This window comes from Pecten maximus, chromosome 15 (assembly GCF_902652985.1).
Source record: "Pecten maximus chromosome 15, xPecMax1.1, whole genome shotgun sequence".
Taxonomy (NCBI): Eukaryota; Metazoa; Mollusca; class Bivalvia; order Pectinida; family Pectinidae; genus Pecten; species Pecten maximus.
In genome coordinates, this window is record NC_047029.1 from 17,369,048 (window position 1) to 17,392,948 (window position 23,901).

The window sequence follows — 23,901 nt, forward strand, 5'->3', positions numbered from 1 at the left end:
TTTTTTCCCGGGGTTTTGGCCGTTGGGGGTTTTTGTTGGGGGGTTTTGCTTGGGGTTTTGGGTTGGGGGTTTTTGGTGTTGGGGGTTTTTTGGGGGGGGGTTGGGGTTTTTGGGTTTTTGGGGGGGGGGTTTTGGGGTTTTGGGGGGGTTTGGGTTTGGGACCGGGGGTTTTTGTGTTTCCCCGGGGGGTTTTTGGGGGGGGGTTTTTGGTTTTGGGGGGTTTTGGTTCCCTTGGGGTTTTGGTTGGGGGGGGGGGGGGTTTGGGGGTTTTGGGGGTTTTGGGGGGTTTTTGGGGGGGTTTTTTTGGGGGGTTTTGGGGTCCCGGGGGTTTTTTGGGGCTTTGGTGTTGGGGGTTTTGGGGTTTGGGGTTTTTGGGGGGGGTTTTGGGGTTGGGGGTTTTTGTTTGGGGTTTTTTCGGGGGTTCTTTGGGGGGGGTTTTTTTGGGGGGTTGGGGGTTTTGGGGTTGGGGTTTGGGGTTGGGGGTTTTGGGTTTTGGGGGGGTTTGGTTGCCCCGGGGTTTTGGTCCCTTGGGGGTTTTTTTTGGTTTTTTTTGGTGGGTTTTGGGTTTTTGGGGGTTTTTTTGTTGGCCCTTCTGGGTTTTGGGGTTTGGGGGGGGGGTTTGGTTGGGGTTTGGGTTTTGGGTTTTTGGTGTTGGGGTTTTTTCCCCGGGGTCTTTTTGGGGGGGGTTTTGGTGTTGGGGTTTTGGTTTGGGGTTTTTTGGTTCCTCTCTTTTCTTTTTTTTTCCTTCCTCCCTTTCTTTCCGCCCTGCCTTTCTTTTCTTTTCTTCCTTTTTTCGGGTTTTTTTCCCTTCCCTTTTTCCCTTTTTTTTCCTTCCTCGGGGTTTTCTTTTCCTTCTCTTTTTTTCTTTTTCCTTTCCGCTTTTTCCTTTCTTTTTTCCCCCTCTTTTTTTCCGTTTTTCCCCTTTTTGCTTTCCTTTTTCCGTCCTCTTTTTTTCTTTCCCCTCGGGGCTTTTCTTTTTCCTTTCCCTCTTCTTTTTTTTCTTTTCCGTTTTTTCCTTCTTTCCTTCCCTTTTTTTCCCGGGTTTTTTTTTCTTTTTCTGTTCTTTGCTTCTTTTCCTTCCTCGTTGGCTTTGGTTTTCCGGGATTTTGGGGGGTTTTTTGTCCTTCCCTTCTTTCTTTTTTCTATCTGGGTTTTGGCCTTTTGTATTGCTTTCTTTGTCCGTCCTCGTTTCTTTGTTTTCCTTCTTTTGTCTTCGGGCTTTTTGCTTTTTGGTCTTTTTTTCTGCCTTCTTGGTTTTATTCCTCATTTTCTTTTCCTTTTCATCTTGGTTCCGTCTCTTTTCTTTCTTTTTCCTTCTCTTTTCTTTCTTTCCTCCTCTTGGTTTCTTTTCCTTTCGGCGTTTTTTCTTTTTCTTGGGTCCTCTTGATTTGGTTTTTCCTCCCGTTTCTTTTTTCCTTCCTTTGCTTTTTTTTCCTTCCTTGTTTGGGTTCTTGGTTTCTGTTTTTTTTTTCCCGCTGGGTTTTTTTGTTTTTTTTCTTCTCGTTTTCTTTTTTTTTTTTCTTTTTTTTTTTTGGGCTTGGTCCGTCTCGTTCTTTTTTTTCTTCCTTCTTGTCTTCTTTCCTTTCCTCTCGGGTTCTTTTCTTCCCCCCTCTTCTTCGGGTCTTTGTCCTTCCAGGGTTTTTTCCTGGGTTTCTTTCCGTCTTGTCTTTCTTTTTCCTTCTCCTTCTTTCCTTTTCGGGCTTTTCTTTCCTTTTCGCTCCCCTTTCTTTTTTCTTGCTTTTCTTTCTTCTTCTTTCCTCGGGTTTTTTTGTCTTCGCCTTCTTGTTTCTTTCTTGTCCTTCCTCTTTTTTTCTCTCTTCGTTTCGTTCTTTTCCTTTTCTCTTTTCTGTCTTGGTCACGTGGGCGTTTTTATTGCGGTCTTTTGTCCTCTCCCGTTTTGGTTCTGTTTCTCCCTCTGTCTTTCACTTTTCATGATACATGTTATCTAGCTTTCTTTCCTAAGGTATTGTCCTACCCCCCCCGCACTTTCCCCCTTGTTCCCATGTTTTAACCTCTTATTTCAGAAAATCTCCTAACATGTAATTTTAAATGTTATCATTAAGGACTTTTTTCAACAGATTTTAGTTTGAAGACAGTTTTGAGTATATCTGATTTAAGATTTAAGTTTGAAGACAGTATTGAGTATATCTGATTTAAGATTTAAGTTTGAAGACAGTATTGAGTATATCTGATTTAAAATTTAAGTTTGAAGACAGTTTTGAGTATATCTGATTTAAGATTTAAGTTTGAAGACAGTTTTGAGTATATCTGATTTAAGATTTAAGTTTGAAGACAGTTTTGAGTATATCTGATTTAAGATTTAAGTTTGAAGACAGTTTTGAGTATATCTGATTAAAAATGTTGCAGAAAGAGATCCAAGCAATGAGCCAGTGTAAACATGAGAATGTGGTTGGTTACCATACTTCGTTTGTTGTCAAGGAAGAACTCTGGGTCATCATGATGCTTTGCAGTGGAGGCAAGTTTCCTTGGACTGTTTCTCTATTGATAAAAAAAAAAATTACTTCAGAAACAAATAACCTGGTTCGATGTCTGTATCTTATGCATTGCCAAGAAACTGGTTTAAAACATGTGCTCTGCAGGGCCTTCAGTACAGAATAATAATTCAGGTCGTGACATGATGTATCTAATATTTTTACTGTAATTTTACATACACAAATGTATTTTGAGACCCCTTTCTTGAAAATCCTTTGGACCTGTTATCTATAAAAATGAATTCTTGAGAATACAGATTCTGCTATAAATCAGATTTTGTGTTTTATTCACAGGTTCCATGTTAGATATCATTAAAAGTCGTATGCGATCTGGAGGATGTAAAAATGGAGTCCTGGATGAAGTTGTCATAGCAACCATTCTTAAAGAGGTTCTCAAGGGCCTAGAATATTTCCATAACAACGGCCAGATTCACCGTGATATCAAAGCTGGCAACATTCTTCTAGGACAAGACGGTTCTGTCTATGTTGCAGGTAAAGGTTGCTGATCAAGCTATCACAATTATTTATAAACTACTTTAAAAGAATATATACCTGGTATCCTCTTACCTACAATGTATATACTGCATCTGCCAGCACATACACTCACCACACGCATGCATCTCGCTGCTGGGGAGGCCGTCCTTAAATGCTGTTGAAAAATACCAAACCCAAACATGAACATATTTTAAAATTCATTTTTATATTCTCATTATTTATGACAAAAAACTTCTCCATTGCATTTAAAAAGTCAACATTCATAGGCGACTGTGTAAAGTGCATACACTACATGCTACAACTCTGTGTTGTGTCAGGAGTATTTCTTCAGTTGGTTATGGTGATTTATGGAATAAAAAAAAGGCCTGAAATATTACTACCACTGAACATCAGAATATATACAGAGGCTGTTTTCTTTAGACAGACACCTGATACATCAATTTTGAAATGTAGCATATTTCAGACATAAATCTTAATGGACTCGCAAATGCTGATACATGCATTGAAAGACTTTGTCGAAGCTTATCTGAAAATGAAAGAAGATAATTAGGTCAGTCCTTATTTTATAAACTAACAACTCTGGTCTAACTAGCCTTAACTTTACATCAGGTAATAGTTTCAGTTAAATATTGATCTATATGTATTATGCTAACTTTGGAAAGGTCTTCTGCTTTCTCTAAGATTTTGGTGTGAGTGCATGGCTGGCTACAGGAAAGGATATGACTCGTGATTCTGTCCGACACACTTTTGTGGGAACTCCTTGTTGGATGGCGCCGGAGGTTATGGAACAGGTATACATGCAGTTCATCCTGTCAAATAAGTCTCTACGTATGTAATATATATATAGAATAAAGTTAAAGTGTCCATGTGACGGTAAATAATAATAGAATGAAAAGTCAAACACAGATCTGCTGTCTCCCTAGTACTTCCGCGGCTACTGAAGAACGGCACAATGTAGCCGCGAAAGTACTAGGGAGACAGCAGATCTGTGTTTGACTTTTTATTCTATATTTATATATATACAAATAATGTACATGTATGTATAGTAACAATAGATGCAAAATAGAATTATATACTGATAAACTGATGATTAGGGTTATTCCTGTAACTACCCAACACAACTCCTGGCTGTGAACTACTGAAATATGTGATTAGTTATTCTAGCCAACATATATAATAAATGTGCTTTCTCCAGCACCAAGCATTTGTAGAATTTCTTTATTTCTCATGTCCTCAAGTGTGATATCAATTTTGGTGAAATAACCCTTGATAAGAACACAGGATTAGCCCTGAAATTACAATTTTTCATGTTAATACTAGAAAAAAATGTTTCTGATCCTCATTGAGAAATAAAATTTAAAATTTGGAGTTATTACTGAGTTAAAACTTAATATGTATGATAGTGATTCAATTGGAGATATTAATGTTAGTAATATTGTGATGTTTTGACTATTTCAGGTGACAGGGTACGATTTCAAGGCAGACATCTGGAGTTTTGGGATAACTGCTATAGAACTGGCTATAGGAACAGCTCCCTACCACAAATATCCCCCAATGAAGGTAAAATTGGTTAAATTCTGTATTAAAAATATGATCAAAAGAGTACAAGTTGTTAAAAGATAGGATCGAAGCAGTACAAGTTGTTTAAGATAGGATCAAAACAGGACAAGATGTTAAAGATAGGATCGAAACAGTAAAAGTTGTTAAAGATAGGATCAAAACAGGACAAGTCGTTACAGATAGGATCAAAACAGGACAAGTTGTTAAAGATAGCATCGAAACAGTACAAGTTGTTAAAGATAGGATCAAAACAGGACAAGTCGTTACAGATAGGATCAAAACAGGACAAGTTGTTAAAGATAGGATCGAAACAGTACAAGTTGTTAAAGATAGGATCAAAACAGGACAAGTTGTTAAAGATAGGATCAAAACAGTATGAGTTGTTAAAGATAGGATCAAAACAGTAAAAGTTGTTAAAGATAGGATCAAAACAGGACAAGTCGTTAAAGATAGGATCAAAACAGGACAAGACATTAAAGATAGGATCAAAACAGTTCAAGTCGTTAAAGATAGGATCAAAACAGTTCAAGTCGTTAAAGATAGGATCAAAACAGTAGAAGTTGTTAAAGATAGGATCAAAACAGGACAAGACATTAAAGATAGGATCAAAACAGGACAAGACATTAAAGATAGGATCAAAACAGTTCAAGTCGTTAAAGATAGGATCAAAACAGGACAAGATGTTAAAGATAGGATCAAAACAGTAGAAGTTGTTAAAGATAGGATCAAAACAGGACAAGTCGTTAAAGATAGGATCAAAACAGGACAAGACATTAAAGATAGGATCGAAACAGTTCAAGTTGTTAAAAGATAGGATCAAAACAAGACAAGTTGTTAAAGATAGGATCAAAACAGTACGAGTTGTGACAGATAGGATCAAAACAGTACGAGTTGTTACAGATAGGATCAAAACAGGACAAGTTGTTAAAGATAGGATCAAAACAGGACAAGATGTTAAAGATAGGATCAAAACAGTACAAGTTGTTAAAGATAGGATCAAAACAGGACAAGTTGTTAAAGATAGGATCAAAACAGGACAAGATGTTAAAGATAGGATCAAAACAGTACAAGTTGTTAAAGATAGGATCAAAACAGGACAAGTCGTTACAGATAGGATCAAAACAGGACAAGTTGTTAAAGATAGGATCAAAACAGTAAAAGTTGTTAAAGATAGGATCAAAACAGGACAAGTCGTTAAAGATAGGATCAAAACAGTACAAGTTGTTAAAGATAGGATCAAAACAGGACAAGTCGTTAAAGATAGGATCAAAACAGGACAAGACATTAAAGATAGGATCAAAACAGGACAAGATGTTAAAGATAGGATCAAAACTGTACAAGTTGCTACAGATAGGATCAAAACTGTACAAGTTGTTACAGATAGGATCAAAACAGTACAAGTTGTTACAGATAGGATCAAAACAGTACGAGTTGTTACAGATAGGATCAAAACAGGACAAGATGTTAAAGATAGGATCAAAACAGGACAAGATGTTAAAGATAGGATCAAAACTGTACAAGTTGCTACAGATAGGATCAAAACAGTTCAAGTCGTTAAAGATAGGATCAAAACAGGACAAGTTGTTAAAGATAGGATCAAAACAGGACAAGATGTTAAAGATAGGATCGAAACAGTAAAAGTTGTTACAGATAGGATCAAAACAGTTCAAGTTGTTAAAGATAGGATTGAAACAGGACAAGACATTAAAGATAGGATCAAAACAGTACAAGTTGTTACAGATAGGATCAAAACAGTACGAGTTGTTACAGATAGGATCAAAACAGTACAAGTTGTTAAAGTTAGGATCAAAACAGGACAAGACATTAAAGATAGGATTGAAACAGTAGAAGACATTAAAGATAGGATCAAAACAGTACAAGTTGTTACAGATAGGATCAAAACAGTACAAGTTGTTAAAGTTAGGATCAAAACAATACAAGTTGTTGTTTACTAATTATTTTTTTAAACGTTTCCCCTTCATTGATTTCCGTACCATACGTTATGTTTGGGAACATGGTGGTGAGGTGGTGCAGTGGTAACACACCGGTCTTTCACTTCATTCTCTGATCCGATGAAAGAAGGTATAGGGTCACCTGTTTCACTATATCTTGTTTGTAGGTTTTCTCCAGGTACCCTGATTTCCTCAGGGCCAACAATCAAGTAATGTTGATATAGCTTGTCTTGCAAATGATATGAAATAGATAAAGTTTGGTTATTATATTAGGAGCCATTAAGTTACCCTTTATCTTACAATTCAAGATTGATTTCAAACATAGAAGATCTGTATTGATACATAGGTGCTGATGCTGACCCTGCAGAATGAGCCGCCGACTCTAGACACGTCCGCTGAGGACAAAGACCAGTACAAAATCCTACAGTAAAGTCTTCCGTAAAATGGTTGCAGAGTGTCTCAAAAAAGAGCCGGAGAAAAGGTAAAAGCTATTGATTGGCATACAATGCTGAGCGAGATTAACCGTGACTCTTCAGGTGGTAATGTTGCTGAGGATAATTAAATGCCATGGTTATAAATAGTCAGTGTGTGTCCGAAGGGTATGTCAGCTTATGTTGTAGTGTGGCGACCATCATTCGTTGTCTGTCATCTATCAACTTTTTGCATTTTAATCTTCTCCTTCAAAACTACTGGGCCAATTTTGATAGACTTTGACATGAGTGGGGCTAAAAAGCTATGTCAAAAAAGGGTTCATCTTTAAAGATATCCTTTTCTACTCCTACATGCTGTGCCATCAATATTGTGTACTTAAATTTGTTAAGTGATTGTGTATCAAAACATTTTAATCTTTCAGCCGATTTTGACCAAATTCAATATAGAACATCACTAAGACACACTGGGAGACACGAATGTACTAGTTTTTTCATATTTTCTACTAATTCTGAAATTTTCACCAATTTTACCATAAAAGATCTAATTTAACCCAACCCTGTCCATTTTTTCAGGAACGTATCTAATTATGAATTTTCATGGCTAATTTTCGACGGTCAAAGCTAGTTCTGTGAATCATATCCAATTTAACATGACCACCGTCTAATTCTATCGAGCTATCTAGAAATCATGAACTTTACACTATTTATTTCATGACTATCTAAAAGTTTCTTATTTCGACGAGATTTCCCCCGACAGTCTAGAAATGTCCGACAGGATCTATTTTTTTCTCCACTGACGCTAATTCTGCTCCTCGAATCTAGTATTGACGGAGCAATCCAGTTTTCGTGAAAATCGCCTAATATTAAACGTCATGACGAATATTGCGAGATTCGCCTCGGGCGGTTCTGTCGCGCGGCAATACCAGCACTGCCAGCCGTAGACTACTTTACCTGGACAGCAGCCATCCGTGACCATCGAGTCCCGCGGCTAGCCTCGACTTGGGAGCGCTCAGCCGTGAAGCGGTCCTACCATAATCACCTATACTTACGATGTCGGTACCGACTCAAATGATACAGACGATTCGTTCTTCCACAATTAACAATATTATCGGAAATAAATACACTACATTTAACTAAATTTCATACGTCTAATTTAAAAATTCGTATCATGACAGGAAGGTGGTATAATATATATATAAAGGAGATTTTTGCAACGAAAGTATTGGAGACGAGTTCCATCATCTATTTATGTTAACGTATTGAAATGAAAATTATTCGTTCAAAATGCATCCCACAGTATTACTGTATTAACCCAAGTATTCATAAAATGAGAGGTCTAATATCTATATGTCATACATGCAATTACTGGGGGTTTATGTCCCTGTTGTAAATCTATATTATATTACCTAGCAGGAGCTTGATTATCAAAAGGAGAACGATTAAGGAATGAGCATGAAAGGACAATGATAAGATGAAGGAGCGTGCAAACGTAGTTAGTTTGTTCTAGGCAGATATTATGTTATTGTGTGTAAATCAAATATTTTTGTTAGACATAAATTCATTTTTGTATAATTATCTGTATTCCTTTCACTTTCTCTCTTTAGTCTTCCTTTCTAATTTGTCAATCGTAAAATTAATGTAAATGTCCATTTTTTGTGTCACATCGTTGTAAAAATGTTTGGAGGAGGGGGCTTTAATAAGTTGTATAACCTCTGCCCAATCCTCATGCCTACATTTGAAGCAATAAAAAATATGTTTTAAAAAAAAAACCTATATTTGCTTGTATATTTAGGTAAATTACATTTTTACTTTATACATGATTCCAACAAGGAATATGTAAGAAAACATATTTAAATATCTTGCATATCTATAGCAAGTTTGCCTAAATTGTCTTATTATTTAGAAATAGAACTAATGGAATCCCTATGATGTCGCACACATCGCTCGGCGACTCTCATCAGGCAGAACGTTTATCATTTGTTGACCATTCAGTGTACAGTGGACCCGCGATAATCCGGACGCCGATAGTCCGGAAAACTCGCAGTCCGGACGGAAATGCACGGGAACGGATTTCCGTAACGTTATTTGTACTCACCAGTCAGGAAATTCGGATTCCGATTCTGGAAGCCCATTTTGGAAACGGAACGTACTTTTCATTAGTAAATTTCCCGCAATAATCCGGACGATTTTTTCACCACGAGGAGAAAAAATGTCGGGGCAAGTCACCCGTGTCGACAGCTGTACAGACTATTGCTTGACACTGTGCGTAGTCATAGCGACCGCTGCCAGGACATAGCCCCGGGTGTTTACCTGTGTTACAAAGTGTAACTTTTGTTTTTATAACGGTACATTACTTTTTCTCTACGACCTTTTTAAACTTTACAGTATTAAAGGATTTTATAGTATAGCCTGGTCTTGCTTTTATCAACTTAACGTACAATATCTATTATAGTTATTTTACAGACGGCAACTTTTATAGGAACACATATTGCTATTTCGTAATTAGCAAGAATTTACGCACAAACATACAGTACGTGATACCATAATTAATCAATCTCAAATACGGTAATTAACATCATGAACACTTGTATTGGGTAAACACGGATATCGGCTTTGTAACACCGTTACGTGAAAATACACTCATTGAAAGATGCATGTTATTAATTACATACACATTTACATATTAAGCAGTGATCGCAAGAACTGGGTTGATTACACACAAATTAGTCAATAGTCGTATGATACTTAATTAAGCGTCACATTGTTAAGTTAATACGGGTTTAATAATTATCGGACTTCTTCGGTAGTTCTTGCTGGTGTAGCGTACTTTTAGATATATAGCTTGGGGTTTCTGGTACGTAAAAATCATAAAAAAAATAGACTGATGGTAAGTTGTAAAATCCGGGTCTTTTATTTAAGGTATTTAACGTTTGTAATTTCTACTTGTTTGTGAACCTCCGGGACGTGACAGATGTGTGGTGTTTGTAGGACACATATGCCCGCTATAAATAAAACAACTTTCACTTTACATGTTCTTTAAAAACATAGTTTATTTTTTACTTTCTACAAAAGAAATCAAAAATCATATCAGAAGGGGGCAAGGGAATTGCCCCCCCCCCCCACTTTTTCAGCGGGGGGGGCAAACATATCTTTTTGCCCCCCCCCCCCCCCCCCCCCCCCCCCCCCACTTTTTGACATCCAAAACCTAAAAAAGGGGAATTAACACGAATTTATATATTCATTTCGATAAATATCTGTATATTTTCGAACCGATAATGTTTTCTATATATAACGATAAAAACTTTATCTTGTACATCCGGAACATTCCGACTTTTATACTAGTATATCAATCCTCAGACCTGTGTGTCGGTCGTCTGCAGTAGCCTGGTAAGTCAATATTTATATCTTAATACGAAATTTTGCTTAACTTCATCACATAGATTCAATAAGTTGATGATAATTTGTGAAGTTAATTGAGTTCATAATGAGAACAAGACAGAAACACAACATGAATAAGAATGCGCGGTTTTAACGTGAATAGAGTGATACTAATTACCGACAGGTACGAGGAAATACAAAAAAAATTCGGCTCGCGCCTATGGCGCTCGCTTTATCACTAAATTACTGCCCCCCCCTTTCGATTGCAGATCCGCAGGGGTGCTTCGCCACCCTGGGACCCGCTGGGCGGCCCCCAGACCTCTCGCAAAAAGGGGAAAAATATCGGCTCGCGCCTACGGCGCTCGCATGATCAATTAATTATTGGACCCCCTTTCGGAAACTCCTGGATCCGCGCCTGATCCCGAATTATTGAAAATGTGCTATATTAATTTTCCGCGGGGGGCTTGGACCCCCTTGAACCCCCTATCAGGGCGCTGCCCTGGACCCGCTGGGCGGCCCCTCAGACCCCTCGTAAAAAAAAAAAAAAGCAAAAAAAAATCGGCTCGCGCCTACGGCGCTCGCATTATTACTAAATTACTGGACCCCCGCCCTTTCGAAAATCCTGGCCGGGCCTGGTGATTCATGTTTTGCCATAAATAATATATCCTGATTTGCGTAAATAACTTATTTTGTACTACATAAATTATCAAAATTATCATTGGATGTTGAAATGATAATTATTGCCTAATTTTGCGGAGATGGCATACGATTAGTTTAGTGCGTAAAAAAAAATTGCCCCCCCACTTTTTGCCGACTTCCTACGCCACTGACATAGATAAAAAGTCTGAGTTGGTCACCCGTGTCGACAGGTGAACAGGTAGTAGATCGCGGTCGCTTGACACACAGAGTAGTCATAGCAACCGCTGCGAGATCTTAGCCCCCGGCATTAACCCGTACAATTTAGTTTTTGTAGCGGTACCTTGGTTTTCTATACAGCGATCGAATTAATTAAAGGATTATAGACCGGTCTTGTTTTTGTTTGAAATGTTTATTCAATTCAATCCTTACGACTTATAAGCATGCTGAAAATGACAGCATACAATTTTTTATCTTCACTATTTTTAAAATGCAATTTAACGAAAGATAGACAGCATCAATATACAATGTAATGACGATACAGATGTTATGACATTTCTGAGCGGTAATATCGAATGAATGAGTGGTGTGTGGAGTATACAATAGTGTAGTCATATTGAAAACATAGAAACTGATAAGAGTGAAAACAAAAACAGCTAATTCAGGCGATATCTAGAACGTGCTGTAAAACACAATTTCAAATTCTCTGATATCAATATATGTTATTCCGAAGTTAGCACGTACGAATCCATAAAGCTATATAGGATTATCACTGATCATATATAAGGAAAGAATATCTTTAATAACACGAAACGTTTTATCAATTTTCAAATTCTTTATTGACTTTAGGCCATACGGCCCATAAGTACATATTATAAACATATTATTATTATCAGGTGTTTCACAAATTGAATTAAAAACATCGGCTTGGAACGACGACGCTTTGCTGATAATACTACTGATAAACCGTAAGGTTTAAAGTAATAAATGAATTGAATTGAATTGAAAGATTTTATTATATAACACAGTTGTTTTCTTTATGTCAAACGTAAGACATGATAGTTCAACACATCTTTTTTTTTCACAAATCTTCTATTTCATGTTTGATTCATAATGACTATACTGGTCACACTATACACAACAAAATATGCACAGAGAAGTTACATGAAATGCATACATATTATACCCTCGGCGTCATTATAAATGTATGGATAATAAAAAACAGTTCAATATTCAGTAAGAAATATCTATAGAATATCGGAGACACTATATAGGATTTATGGTTTAGTTGTTTTTCTATATCTCATCAGAGACTTGTATATCACAAGTCTCTAATCTCATCGATGTGATGCATACAGTTTCAAATTTTCTTATTAGTAAGCTTGTATATATTAGAGCTCGGATAGTGTTAACCCATTGGTAATTACAATATTCCTCTATATATAACCAGGGACGTATATAGTTGATATATAGGTCTCTGATGCAGGCATCTGTTCCAAAGAAGATGTACTTAGAGGTTTGGCAAATAACAAAAATGTTGATACCCGACAATAAACGTAAAAGATAACGTTTGTACATTCGAAGTCTTATATTGTAGGACTAATATACTTGTCATGTTAAATACAGAACCAGCTTATAGTTCATCCCAAAAAGAGGGCGGGGATTTACCTGTGCTCTCGCCTAAGGCAGGAAGCCAACCAGCAGGTTCAATTTAGAAATGCCCCAGGCCTTGTAATCAACAACTGTCCAGGTGTCCTTGTGAAGTGGATGACAAGAGGTTTTCGATACAATATTCTTTCTTTTATTAATACAATACAATACAAAATATTTTATTCACGTGTCAATATTACAGATATATAAAATACAGTAGAAGTCATAAAAACTTTACAAGTTGCATTAAAATTATATTCACATCCAGACTTATGAGACACAATATAGTAAAAAGTTCTGTTAAATATAGGTAAAACAGGATCTTCTGCGATACATCAGATAGAGTGAAGAAGCTAAAATAGGCTGAAGATCATCACTTGTCATAAGATAATGAAATTGTTCATATGGGTTTAATTCTAAAAAGTTTGGACAATAATTGCTTGCTTCACTAAATAAAATTCGCCTAATATCTGAATAAAACTCACAGTCAATTAAAAAATGGCGCTCGTCTTCTACTAATCCTGACTGACATAAAATACATTTCCTCTCATGTAATGCTAAGGGAGAACGAGAATACCGGCCTGTCTCTATTTTCAATTTCAAATTACTACAACAGAACTTGGCTAACGTTTGCCCATGCTTAAAATTTACAACAGTATATATATATGATTCTTGGGTAAAAACAGATTTAAACGTACGGTAAGTACGCAACTTAATCGTTTATTGATACAAAATTTGCCTCAATTAAATAACAATAAATATGTAATCGTCGCATTGTGAATGTAATACTTTTATTTTTACAGGTGTCTTATGATATTGATGTACATGCAGCACATTTAATGAAAATTTAACTGGAACAATCTGCAAGAAAAGTGAATGTATCGTATGTGATATCAGAAATATAGATATACATCATGTGATATACATTATGTATGTATCTTATCATGTATGTATCGCATATTTATAGCTTGAACACTTAATTCGAGTTGGTACCGACACCGTATAGGTGATTATGGTAGGACCGCTTCACGGCTGAGCGCTCCCAAGTCGAGGCTAGCCGCGGGACTCGATGGTCACGGATGGCTGCTGTCCAGGTAAAGTAGTCTACGGCTGGCAGTGCTGGTATTGCCGCGCGACAGAACCCCCGAGGCGAATCTCGCAATATTCGTCATGACGTTTAATATTAGGCGATTTTCACGAAAACTGGATTGCTCCGTCAATACTAGATTCGAGGAGCAGAATTAGCGTCAGTGGAGAAAAAAATAGATCCTGTCGGACATTTCTAGACTGTCGGGGGAAATCTCGTCGAAATAAGAAACTTTTAGATAGTCATGAAATAAATAGTGTAAAGTTCATGATTTCTAGATAGCTCGATATAATTAGACGGTGGTCATGTTAAATTGGATATGATTCACAGAACTAGCTTTGACCGTCGAAAATTAGCCATGAAAATTCATAATTAGATACGTTGCTGAAAAAATGGACTGGGTTGGGTTAAATTAGATCTTTTTTGGTAAAATTGGTGAAAATTTCAGAATTAGTAGAAAATATGAAAAAACTAGTACATTCGTGTCTCCCAGTGACATGAAGAACTGAATTTAAGAAATTTATTGAATTTTGCCCCCAGGGGCCTGAGGGGTGGGAACAAGTACGTTAAAAATGTGTGTGTCGGGGGGTAGTCTTTATTAATCTTCTTCTCTAAGCAAGTAGCAGAGAGTAATGACACATCTTATTATGATCATCAGTTATATGTAACCCTTTTTTGAATAAATAAAATTTATGGCCCTGGAGTGTACGAAACATGTGGTAGGGTAGGGTCAATCTTATGTACTTGTAAGTTAATTATGTACTTATACATTTTAATCTTCTCCTTCAAAACAAAACAATCTTCTTTTCAGACCTACTGCCAAGCAACTTCTCAAATTAGAATTCTTCAAAAAAGCCAAAGTAAGAAACACTATTTATTCTTGTTAATCCTACGGCATGCAATTCATGAAATTAAAATGTGAATGGTTTATTCTTACCTATAGTAAGACCAGGCACCTGGAGTCTAGCAGCTCTACGTCTATCTGTCATATATTTTTCATTTTCATTCATTCCATTTTTTCCCCTCCTAATTGAAGAGTTACATGTATATGGAAAATATCAATGCAGAAAAAGAAATCTTTTGTTAAAGTTATGTAAAAGTGTAGTGGAACTGGACCGGGTCGATCATTGGTGACCACGTAGGTCAGTTGGTAGAGCATCCGGCTAGTGTTCGGAGGTCCCAGGTTCGAACCCAGGTCTGGCCGTGCATTTTTCCACTCCTACAAAAGAAGATATTTATGGTAGACATAGGGAATATAATTATACACCTAGGTATGTAAATAACTACGAGGTAATGAACAAAGCAAACAAATGATCAATACAGAGCTTCACAGATATATAACAGTGTAGAATGATATGAACTGGAGTCAATAAAGGAATGCATTGTATGGACCATATGTATATGTAACAAGAGTGCATGATTAATTAAATTTGAATCACTGCCTCCGCTAGGGATCAAACCCAGGACCTCTGATCACTTACTAGTCTTATGCTCAACCGATCGAGCTAAAGAGAAGATCTCTCTAGCCGAGTGTTATATTGCGGCTAGAATTCACCAGCGTTACATATATGTCATTTGGTTTAAGCCAGATAGCCCAAATTACCTCATGGCAGAAATAGAACTTTACATGAATTTACAGTTTTCTATGTATATTGTTAGAAAATGATTTAAACTATTAGGGTCAATATATGGATATTAGATCTACTAAAATGATAGATGGATGTTCTTTCCACCTAGAGGCATGATCAGTTTGATATACCACTTGCATATATCCTTTTCATCAAATAAATGACCTTGACCCACTTTCATCTTACTAAGTCATTGCAGTCAAACAAGCCAAATATCAATGTAAAAGTTCATTCCTTTTAATTATCAGGAGGCTAAGGGTATTGATATAATGCCAGTAGCATGCAGGAATAGTTTGTTCCGATAAGTGACCTTGATCCTATTTTGACATTTCAGGATAAGGTTTTTCTTGCCAAAACCTTACTGTCGGAAGGTCCCTCAGTGAAACCACAGAAGGTAATCCAGTTCTTCATTTAAGCAAATAATCAAACAAACACTGTGTTTAACAAGGGGTTAAGAATTTTCTGCAATTTCATTACACTTTACCATTATGTTGAATCTAGTTACTAGTATTTAGAATCGGTAAATGTATGCTGTATCTCTCAAAAGCTTCAGACATTTACAAATACCGTACAGTTATATATAGGTGAGTTCAATAATTTGATATCTATGAGCCTTTACACGAATAGCATATAAAACTTTTTTTAGTAAATTCCATATTGCATAATGAAGAGTGTAAGAATCTGTTTATCACATAACTTGTCTTTATGAAAATAAAAGTAAAAACTTTCAAATTTATTTCTAAATTAGACAGGTGAATTTCGACTTAGATAATACAATGGTTTCTCTGCAGACACAACACATTCATAGTGAAGTCATGATAGTGTGTATAATGATTTTTATGACATGGTCGTATGACGTGATAGAAAAAGGCTAGTTATCTTCCTACCGTCAGTATTATTAGAACCATGTAACCCTAAACAGACATATTACTATTAGTAATTCCTTTGGCCTTGTTGCCACTCATTGTTGTTATATGAAGCAGTGTGTGTCGGTCTTATACTACAGGTGAAGCGTGTACCAGGCTCTAGTGGAAGACTACGCAAGACTGAGGATGGAGACTGGGAATGGTCGGATGACGACTTTGATGAGAACTCTGAGGAAGGCATCGCGGCCATTGCTGAGAGGGTAGTATTTTACAGTCATTGTATCATGTAGATTTCCCATCGTATCCTGGTTGTATCCAGTAGTTTTACTATCCTTTCCTGGTTGTATCCAGTAATTTTCCCATCATTTCCTGGTTGTATCCAGTAGTTTTACTATCATTTCCTGGTTGTATCCAGTAGTTTTACTATCATTTCCTGGTTGTATCCAGTAGATTTCCCATCATTTCCTGGTTGTATCCAGTAGTTTTACTATCATTTCCTGGTTGTATCCAGTAGTTTCCCATCATTTCCTGGTTGTATCCAGTAGATTTCCCATTGTATCCTGGTTGTATCCAGTAGTTTTCCCATCGTTTCCTGGTTGTATCCAGTAGTTTTCCTATCATTTCCTGGTTGTATCCAGTAGTTTTACTATCATTTCCTGGTTGTATCCAGTAGTTTTACTATCATTTCCTGGTTGTATCCAGTAGTTTTACTATCATTTCCTGGTTGTATCCAGTAGTTTCCCATCATTTCCTGGTTGTATCCAGTAGATTTCCCATTGTATCCTGGTTGTATCCAGTAGTTTTCCCATCGTTTCCTGGTTGTATCCAGTAGTTTTCCTATCATTTCCTGGTTGTATCCAGTAGTTTTACTATCATTTCCTGGTTGTATCCAGTAGTTTTACTATCATTTCCTGGTTGTATCCAGTAGTTTTCCTTTAATTTCCTGGTTGTATCCAGTAGATTTCCCATTGTATCCTGGTTGTATCCAGTAGATTTCCCATCATTTCCTGGTTGTATCCAGTAGATTTCCCATCATTTCCTGGTTGTATCCAGTAGTTTTCCCATCATTTCCTGGTTGTATCCAGTAGTTTTCCCATCATTTCCTGGTTGTATCCAGTAGTTTTCCCATCATTTCCTGGTCGTATCCAGTAGTTTTCCTATCATTTCCTGGTTGTATCCAGTAGTTTTCCCATCATTTCCTGGTTGTATCCAGTAGATTTCCCATCATTTCCTGGTTGTATCCAGTAGTTTTACTATCATTTCCTGGTTGTATCCAGTAGTTTTCCTATCATTTCCTGGTTGTATCCAGTAGATTTACTATCATTTCCTGGTTGTATCCAGTAGTTTTACTATCATTTCCTGGTTGTATCCAGTAGTTTTCCTTTCATTTCCTGGTTGTATCCAGGAGTTTTCCCATCATTTCCTGGTCGTATCCAGTAGTTTTCCTTTCATTTCCTGGTTGTATCCAGTAGTTTTACTATCATTTCCTGGTTGTATCCAGTAGTTTTCCTATCATTTCCTGGTTGTATCCAGTAGTTTTCCCATCATTTCCTGGTTGTATCCAGTAGATTTCCCATCGTATCCTGGTTGTATCCAGTAGTTTTACTATCATTTCCTGGTTGTATCCAGTAGTTTTACTATCATTTCCTGGTTGTATCCAGTAGTTTTCCTTTCATTTCCTGGTTGTATCCAGTAGATTTCCCATCATTTCCTGGTTGTATCCAGTAGTTTTCCCATCATTTCCTGGTTGTATCCAGTAGATTTCCCATCGTATCCTGGTTGTATCCAGTAGTTTTCCCATCATTTCCTGGTTGTATCCAGTAGTTTTCCCATCGTATCCTGGTTGTATCCAGTAGTTTTCCCATCATTTCCTGGTTGTATCCAGTAGATTTCCCATCGTATCCTGGTTGTATCCAGTAGATTTCCCATCATTTCCTGGTTGTATCCAGTAGATTTCCCATCGTATCCTGGTTGTATCCAGTAGATTTCCCATCGTATCCTGGTTGTATCCAGTAGTTTTCCCATCATTTCCTGGTTGTATCCAGTAGTTTTCCCATCGTATCCTGGTTGTATCCAGTAGTTTTCCCATCGTATCCTGGTTGTATCCAGTAGATTTCCCATCATTTCCTGGTTGTATCCAGTAGATTTCCCATCGTATCCTGGTTGTATCCAGTAGTTTTCCCATCGTTTCCTGGTTGTATCCAGTAGTTTTCCCATCGTTTCCTGGTTGTATCCAGTAGTTTTCCCATCATTTCCTGGTTGTATCCAGTAGTTTTCCCATCATTTCCTGGTTGTATCCATTAGTTTTCCCATCATTTCCTGGTTGTATCCAGTAGTTTTCCCATCGTATCCTGGTTGTATCCAGTAGATTTCCCATCGTATCCTGGTTGTATCCAGTAGTTTTCCTTTCATTTCCTGGTTGTATCCAGTAGTTTTACCATCATTTCCTGGTTGTATCCAGTAGTTTTCCCATCATATCCTGGTTGTATCCAGTAGATTTACCATCATTTCCTGGTTGTATCCAGTAGTTTTACTATCATTTCCTGGTTGTATCCAGTAGATTTCCCATCATTTCCTGGTTGTATCCAGTAGTTTTACTTTCATTTCCTGGTTGTATCCAGTAGTTTTCCCATCATTTCCTGGTTGTATCCAGTAGTTTTCCCATCGTTTCCTGGTTGTATCCAGTAGATTTCCCATCATTTCCTGGTTGTATCCAGTAGTTTTCCTATCATTTCCTGGTTGTATCCAGTAGTTTTCCTATCATTTCCTGGTTGTATCCAGTAGATTTCCCATCATTTCCTTGTTGTATCCAGTAGATTTCCCATCATTTCCTTGTTGTATCCAGTAGTTTTTCCTATCATTTCCTGGTTGTATCCAGTAGTTTTCCCATCGTATCCTGGTTGTATCCAGTAGTTTTCCTATCATTTCCTAGTTGTATCCAGTAGTTTTACTATCATTTCCTGGTTGTATCCAGTAGTTTTCCCATCGTTTCCTGGTTGTATCCAGGAGTTTTCCCATCATTTCCTGGTTGTATCCAGTAGTTTTCCCATCATTTCCTGGTTGTATCCAGTAGTTTTCCTTTCATTTCCTGGTTGTATCCAGTAGTTTTCCCATCGTTTCCTGGTTGTATCCAGTCGTTTTCCTATCATTTCCTAGTTGTATCCAGTAGTTTTACTATCATTTCCTGGTTGTATCCAGTAGTTTTCCCATCATTTCCTGGTTGTATCCAGGAGTTTTCCCATCATTTCCTGGTTGTATCCAGTAGTTTTCCCATCATTTCCTGGTTGTATCCAGTAGTTTTCCCATCGTATCCTGGTTGTATCCAGTAGTTTTCCTATCATTTCCTAGTTGTATCCAGTAGTTTTACTATCATTTCCTGGTTGTATCCAGTAGTTTTCCCATCGTTTCCTGGTTGTATCCAGGAGTTTTCCCATCATTTCCTGGTTGTATCCAGTAGTTTTCCCATCATTTCCTGGTTGTATCCAGTAGTTTTCCTTTCATTTCCTGGTTGTATCCAGTAGTTTTCCCATCGTTTCCTGGTTGTATCCAGTCGTTTTCCTATCATTTCCTAGTTGTATCCAGTAGTTTTACTATCATTTCCTGGTTGTATCCAGTAGTTTTCCCATCATTTCCTGGTTGTATCCAGGAGTTTTCCCATCATTTCCTGGTTGTATCCAGTAGTTTTCCCATCATTTCCTGGTTGTATCCAGTAGTTTTCCTTTCATTTCCTGGTTGTATCCAGTAGTTTTCCCATCGTTTCCTGGTTGTATCCAGTCGTTTTCCTATCATTTCCTAGTTGTATCCAGTAGTTTTACTATCATTTCCTGGTTGTATCCAGTAGTTTTCCTATCATTTCCTGGTTGTATCCAGTAGATTTCCCATCATTTCCTTGTTGTATCCAGTAGATTTCCCATCATTTCCTTGTTGTATCCAGTAGTTTTTCCTATCATTTCCTGGTTGTATCCAGTAGTTTTCCCATCGTATCCTGGTTGTATCCAGTAGTTTTCCTATCATTTCCTAGTTGTATCCAGTAGTTTTACTATCATTTCCTGGTTGTATCCAGTAGTTTTCCCATCGTTTCCTGGTTGTATCCAGGAGTTTTCCCATCATTTCCTGGTTGTATCCAGTAGTTTTCCCATCATTTCCTGGTTGTATCCAGTAGTTTTCCTTTCATTTCCTGGTTGTATCCAGTAGTTTTCCCATCGTTTCCTGGTTGTATCCAGTCGTTTTCCTATCATTTCCTAGTTGTATCCAGTAGTTTTACTATCATTTCCTGGTTGTATCCAGTAGTTTTCCCATCGTATCCTGGTTGTATCCAGTAGTTTTCCCATCGTTTCCTGGTTGTATCCAGTAGTTTTCCCATCGTTTCCTGGTTGTATCCAGTAGTTTTCCCATCATTTCCTGGTTGTATCCAGTAGTTTTCCCATCATTTCCTGGTTGTATCCATTAGTTTTCCCATCATTTCCTGGTTGTATCCAGTAGTTTTCCCATCGTATCCTGGTTGTATCCAGTAGATTTCCCATCGTATCCTGGTTGTATCCAGTAGTTTTCCTTTCATTTCCTGGTTGTATCCAGTAGTTTTACCATCATTTCCTGGTTGTATCCAGTAGTTTTCCCATCATATCCTGGTTGTATCCAGTAGATTTACCATCATTTCCTGGTTGTATCCAGTAGTTTTACTATCATTTCCTGGTTGTATCCAGTAGATTTCCCATCATTTCCTGGTTGTATCCAGTAGTTTTACTTTCATTTCCTGGTTGTATCCAGTAGTTTTCCCATCATTTCCTGGTTGTATCCAGTAGTTTTCCCATCGTTTCCTGGTTGTATCCAGTAGATTTCCCATCATTTCCTGGTTGTATCCAGTAGTTTTCCTATCATTTCCTGGTTGTATCCAGTAGTTTTCCTATCATTTCCTGGTTGTATCCAGTAGATTTCCCATCATTTCCTTGTTGTATCCAGTAGATTTCCCATCATTTCCTTGTTGTATCCAGTAGTTTTTCCTATCATTTCCTGGTTGTATCCAGTAGTTTTCCCATCGTATCCTGGTTGTATCCAGTAGTTTTCCTATCATTTCCTAGTTGTATCCAGTAGTTTTACTATCATTTCCTGGTTGTATCCAGTAGTTTTCCCATCGTTTCCTGGTTGTATCCAGGAGTTTTCCCATCATTTCCTGGTTGTATCCAGTAGTTTTCCCATCATTTCCTGGTTGTATCCAGTAGTTTTCCTTTCATTTCCTGGTTGTATCCAGTAGTTTTCCCATCGTTTCCTGGTTGTATCCAGTCGTTTTCCTATCATTTCCTGGTTGTATAAAGTAGTTTTACTAAACTCCTGGTCGTATCCCGTAGTTTTCCTTTCATTTCCTGGTTGTATCCAGTAGTTTTCTTATCGTTTCCTGGTTGTATCAAGTAGTTTTACTTTCCTGAGTTAAAACAATTACTACATATAAAGGTTCTACCAACAAGACAGTACATTGTTATAACATACTTTGTTTTTCCTTTTTCAGAAACGTCGTGTTAAGAAAAAAGATAATAACGAGGTAAAGTAGAGACTGTGTGTTCAATATCAATTGTTAGAGAAATTTGGAAATGCAATGTCGGTTATGATTCAGAAGGAATATCAATCCACAAATAAACCCCCTTCACTTATACAGAATCAATTTACAAATGGAAAGCTAAAACTTGTTCGCAAATAAGACCACCCCAAAGTGAGAAACATTTATGCTAGGGGCTTAGATAGGCTTATTTGAGGATAAATATAGTACTAAACATTTATACTAGGGGAGGGGGATACTTGAGGATGGATATGGTACTAAACATTTACGCTAGGGGAGGGGGCTTATTTGAGGATAGATATGGTACTAAACATTTACGCTAGGGGGGGGGGGGGGATACTTGATGATAGATATGGTACTAAACATTTACGCTAGGGGAGGGGGCTTACTTGAGGATAGATATGGTACTAAACATTTACACTAGGGGAGGGGGATACTTGAGGATAGATATGGTACTAAACATTTACACTAGGGGAGGGGGATACTTGAGGATAGATATGGTACTAAACATTTACACTAGGGGAGGGGGATACTTGATGATAGATATGGTACTAAACATTTACACTAGGGGAGGGGGATACTTGATGATAGATATAGTACTAAAAATTTACACTAGGGGAGGGGGATACTTGAGGATAGATATAGTACTAAACATTTACACTAGGGGAGGGGGATACTTGAGGATAGATATAGTACTAAACATTTACACTAGGGGAGGGGGATACTTGAGGATAGATATGGTACTAAACATTTACACTAGGGGAGGGGGATACTTGAGGATAGATATGGTACTAAACATTTACACTAGGGGAGGGGGATACTTGAGGATAGATATAGTACTAAACATTTACACTAGGGGAGGGGGATACTTGATGATAGATATGGTACTAAACATTTACACTAGGGGAGGGGGATACTTGATGATAGATATAGTACTAAAAATTTACACTAGGGGAGGGGGATACTTGAGGATAGATATGGTACTAAACATTTACACTAGGGGAGGGGGATACTTGATGATAGATATGGTACTAAACATTTACACTAGGGGAGGGGGATACTTGAGGATAGATATGGTACTAAACATTTACACTAGGGGAGGGGGATACTTGATGATAGATATGGTACTAAACATTTACACTAGGGGAGGGGGATACTTGAGGATAGATATGGTACTAAACATTTACACTAGGGGAGGGGGATACTTGATGATAGATATGGTACTAAACATTTACACTAGGGGAGGGGGATACTTGAGGATAGATATGGTACTAAACATTTACCCTAGGGGAGGGGGATACTTGGGAATAGATATGGTACTAAACATTTACACTAGGGGAGGGGGATACTTGGGAATAGATATGGTACTAAACATTTACACTAGGGGAGCGGGATACTTGGGAATAGATATGGTACTAAACATTTACACTAGGGGAGCGGGATACTTGGGAATAGATATGGTACTAAACATTTACACTAGGGGAGGGGGATACTTGAGGATAGATATGGTACTAAACATTTACACTAGGGGAGGGGGCTTACTTGAGGATAGATATGGTACTAAACATTTACACTAGGGGAGGGGGCTTACTTGAGGATAGATATGGTACTAAACATTTACACTAGGGGAGGGGGCTTACTTGAGGATAGATATGGTACTAAACATTTACGCTAGGGGAGGGGGATACTTGAGGTTAGATATGGTACTAAACATTTACACTAGGGGAGGGGGATACTTGAGGATAGATATGGTACTAAACATTTACCCTAGGGGAGGGGGATACTTGGGAATAGATATGGTACTAAACATTTACACTAGGGGAGGGGGATACTTGGGAATAGATATGGTACTAAACATTTACACTAGGGGAGCGGGATACTTGGGAATAGATATGGTACTAAACATTTACACTAGGGGAGCGGGATACTTGGGAATAGATATGGTACTAAACATTTACACTAGGGGAGGGGGATACTTGAGGATAGATATGGTACTAAACATTTACACTAGGGGAGGGGGCTTACTTGAGGATAGATATGGTACTAAACATTTACACTAGGGGAGGGGGCTTACTTGAGGATAGATATGGTACTAAACATTTACACTAGGGGAGGGGGCTTACTTGAGGATAGATATGGTACTAAACATTTACGCTAGGGGAGGGGGATACTTGA

General features: G+C 37.6%; 1 protein-coding gene across 1 annotated transcript in view; it reads left to right on the forward strand.

Moving 5' to 3' along the window:
- LOC117344267 (serine/threonine-protein kinase OSR1-like) overlaps positions 1–23,901 on the forward strand; it is a 46,230-nt gene that overhangs the window by 3,741 nt on the left and 18,588 nt on the right. Inside the window, 10 exon segments of the mRNA XM_033906955.1 lie at positions 2,368–2,476; positions 2,787–2,984; positions 3,669–3,778; positions 4,446–4,547; positions 6,846–6,911; positions 6,913–6,980; positions 14,493–14,541; positions 15,644–15,703; positions 16,316–16,435; positions 21,679–21,711. Coding sequence (XP_033762846.1) covers positions 2,368–2,476; positions 2,787–2,984; positions 3,669–3,778; positions 4,446–4,547; positions 6,846–6,911; positions 6,913–6,980; positions 14,493–14,541; positions 15,644–15,703; positions 16,316–16,435; positions 21,679–21,711 — 915 coding nt within the window.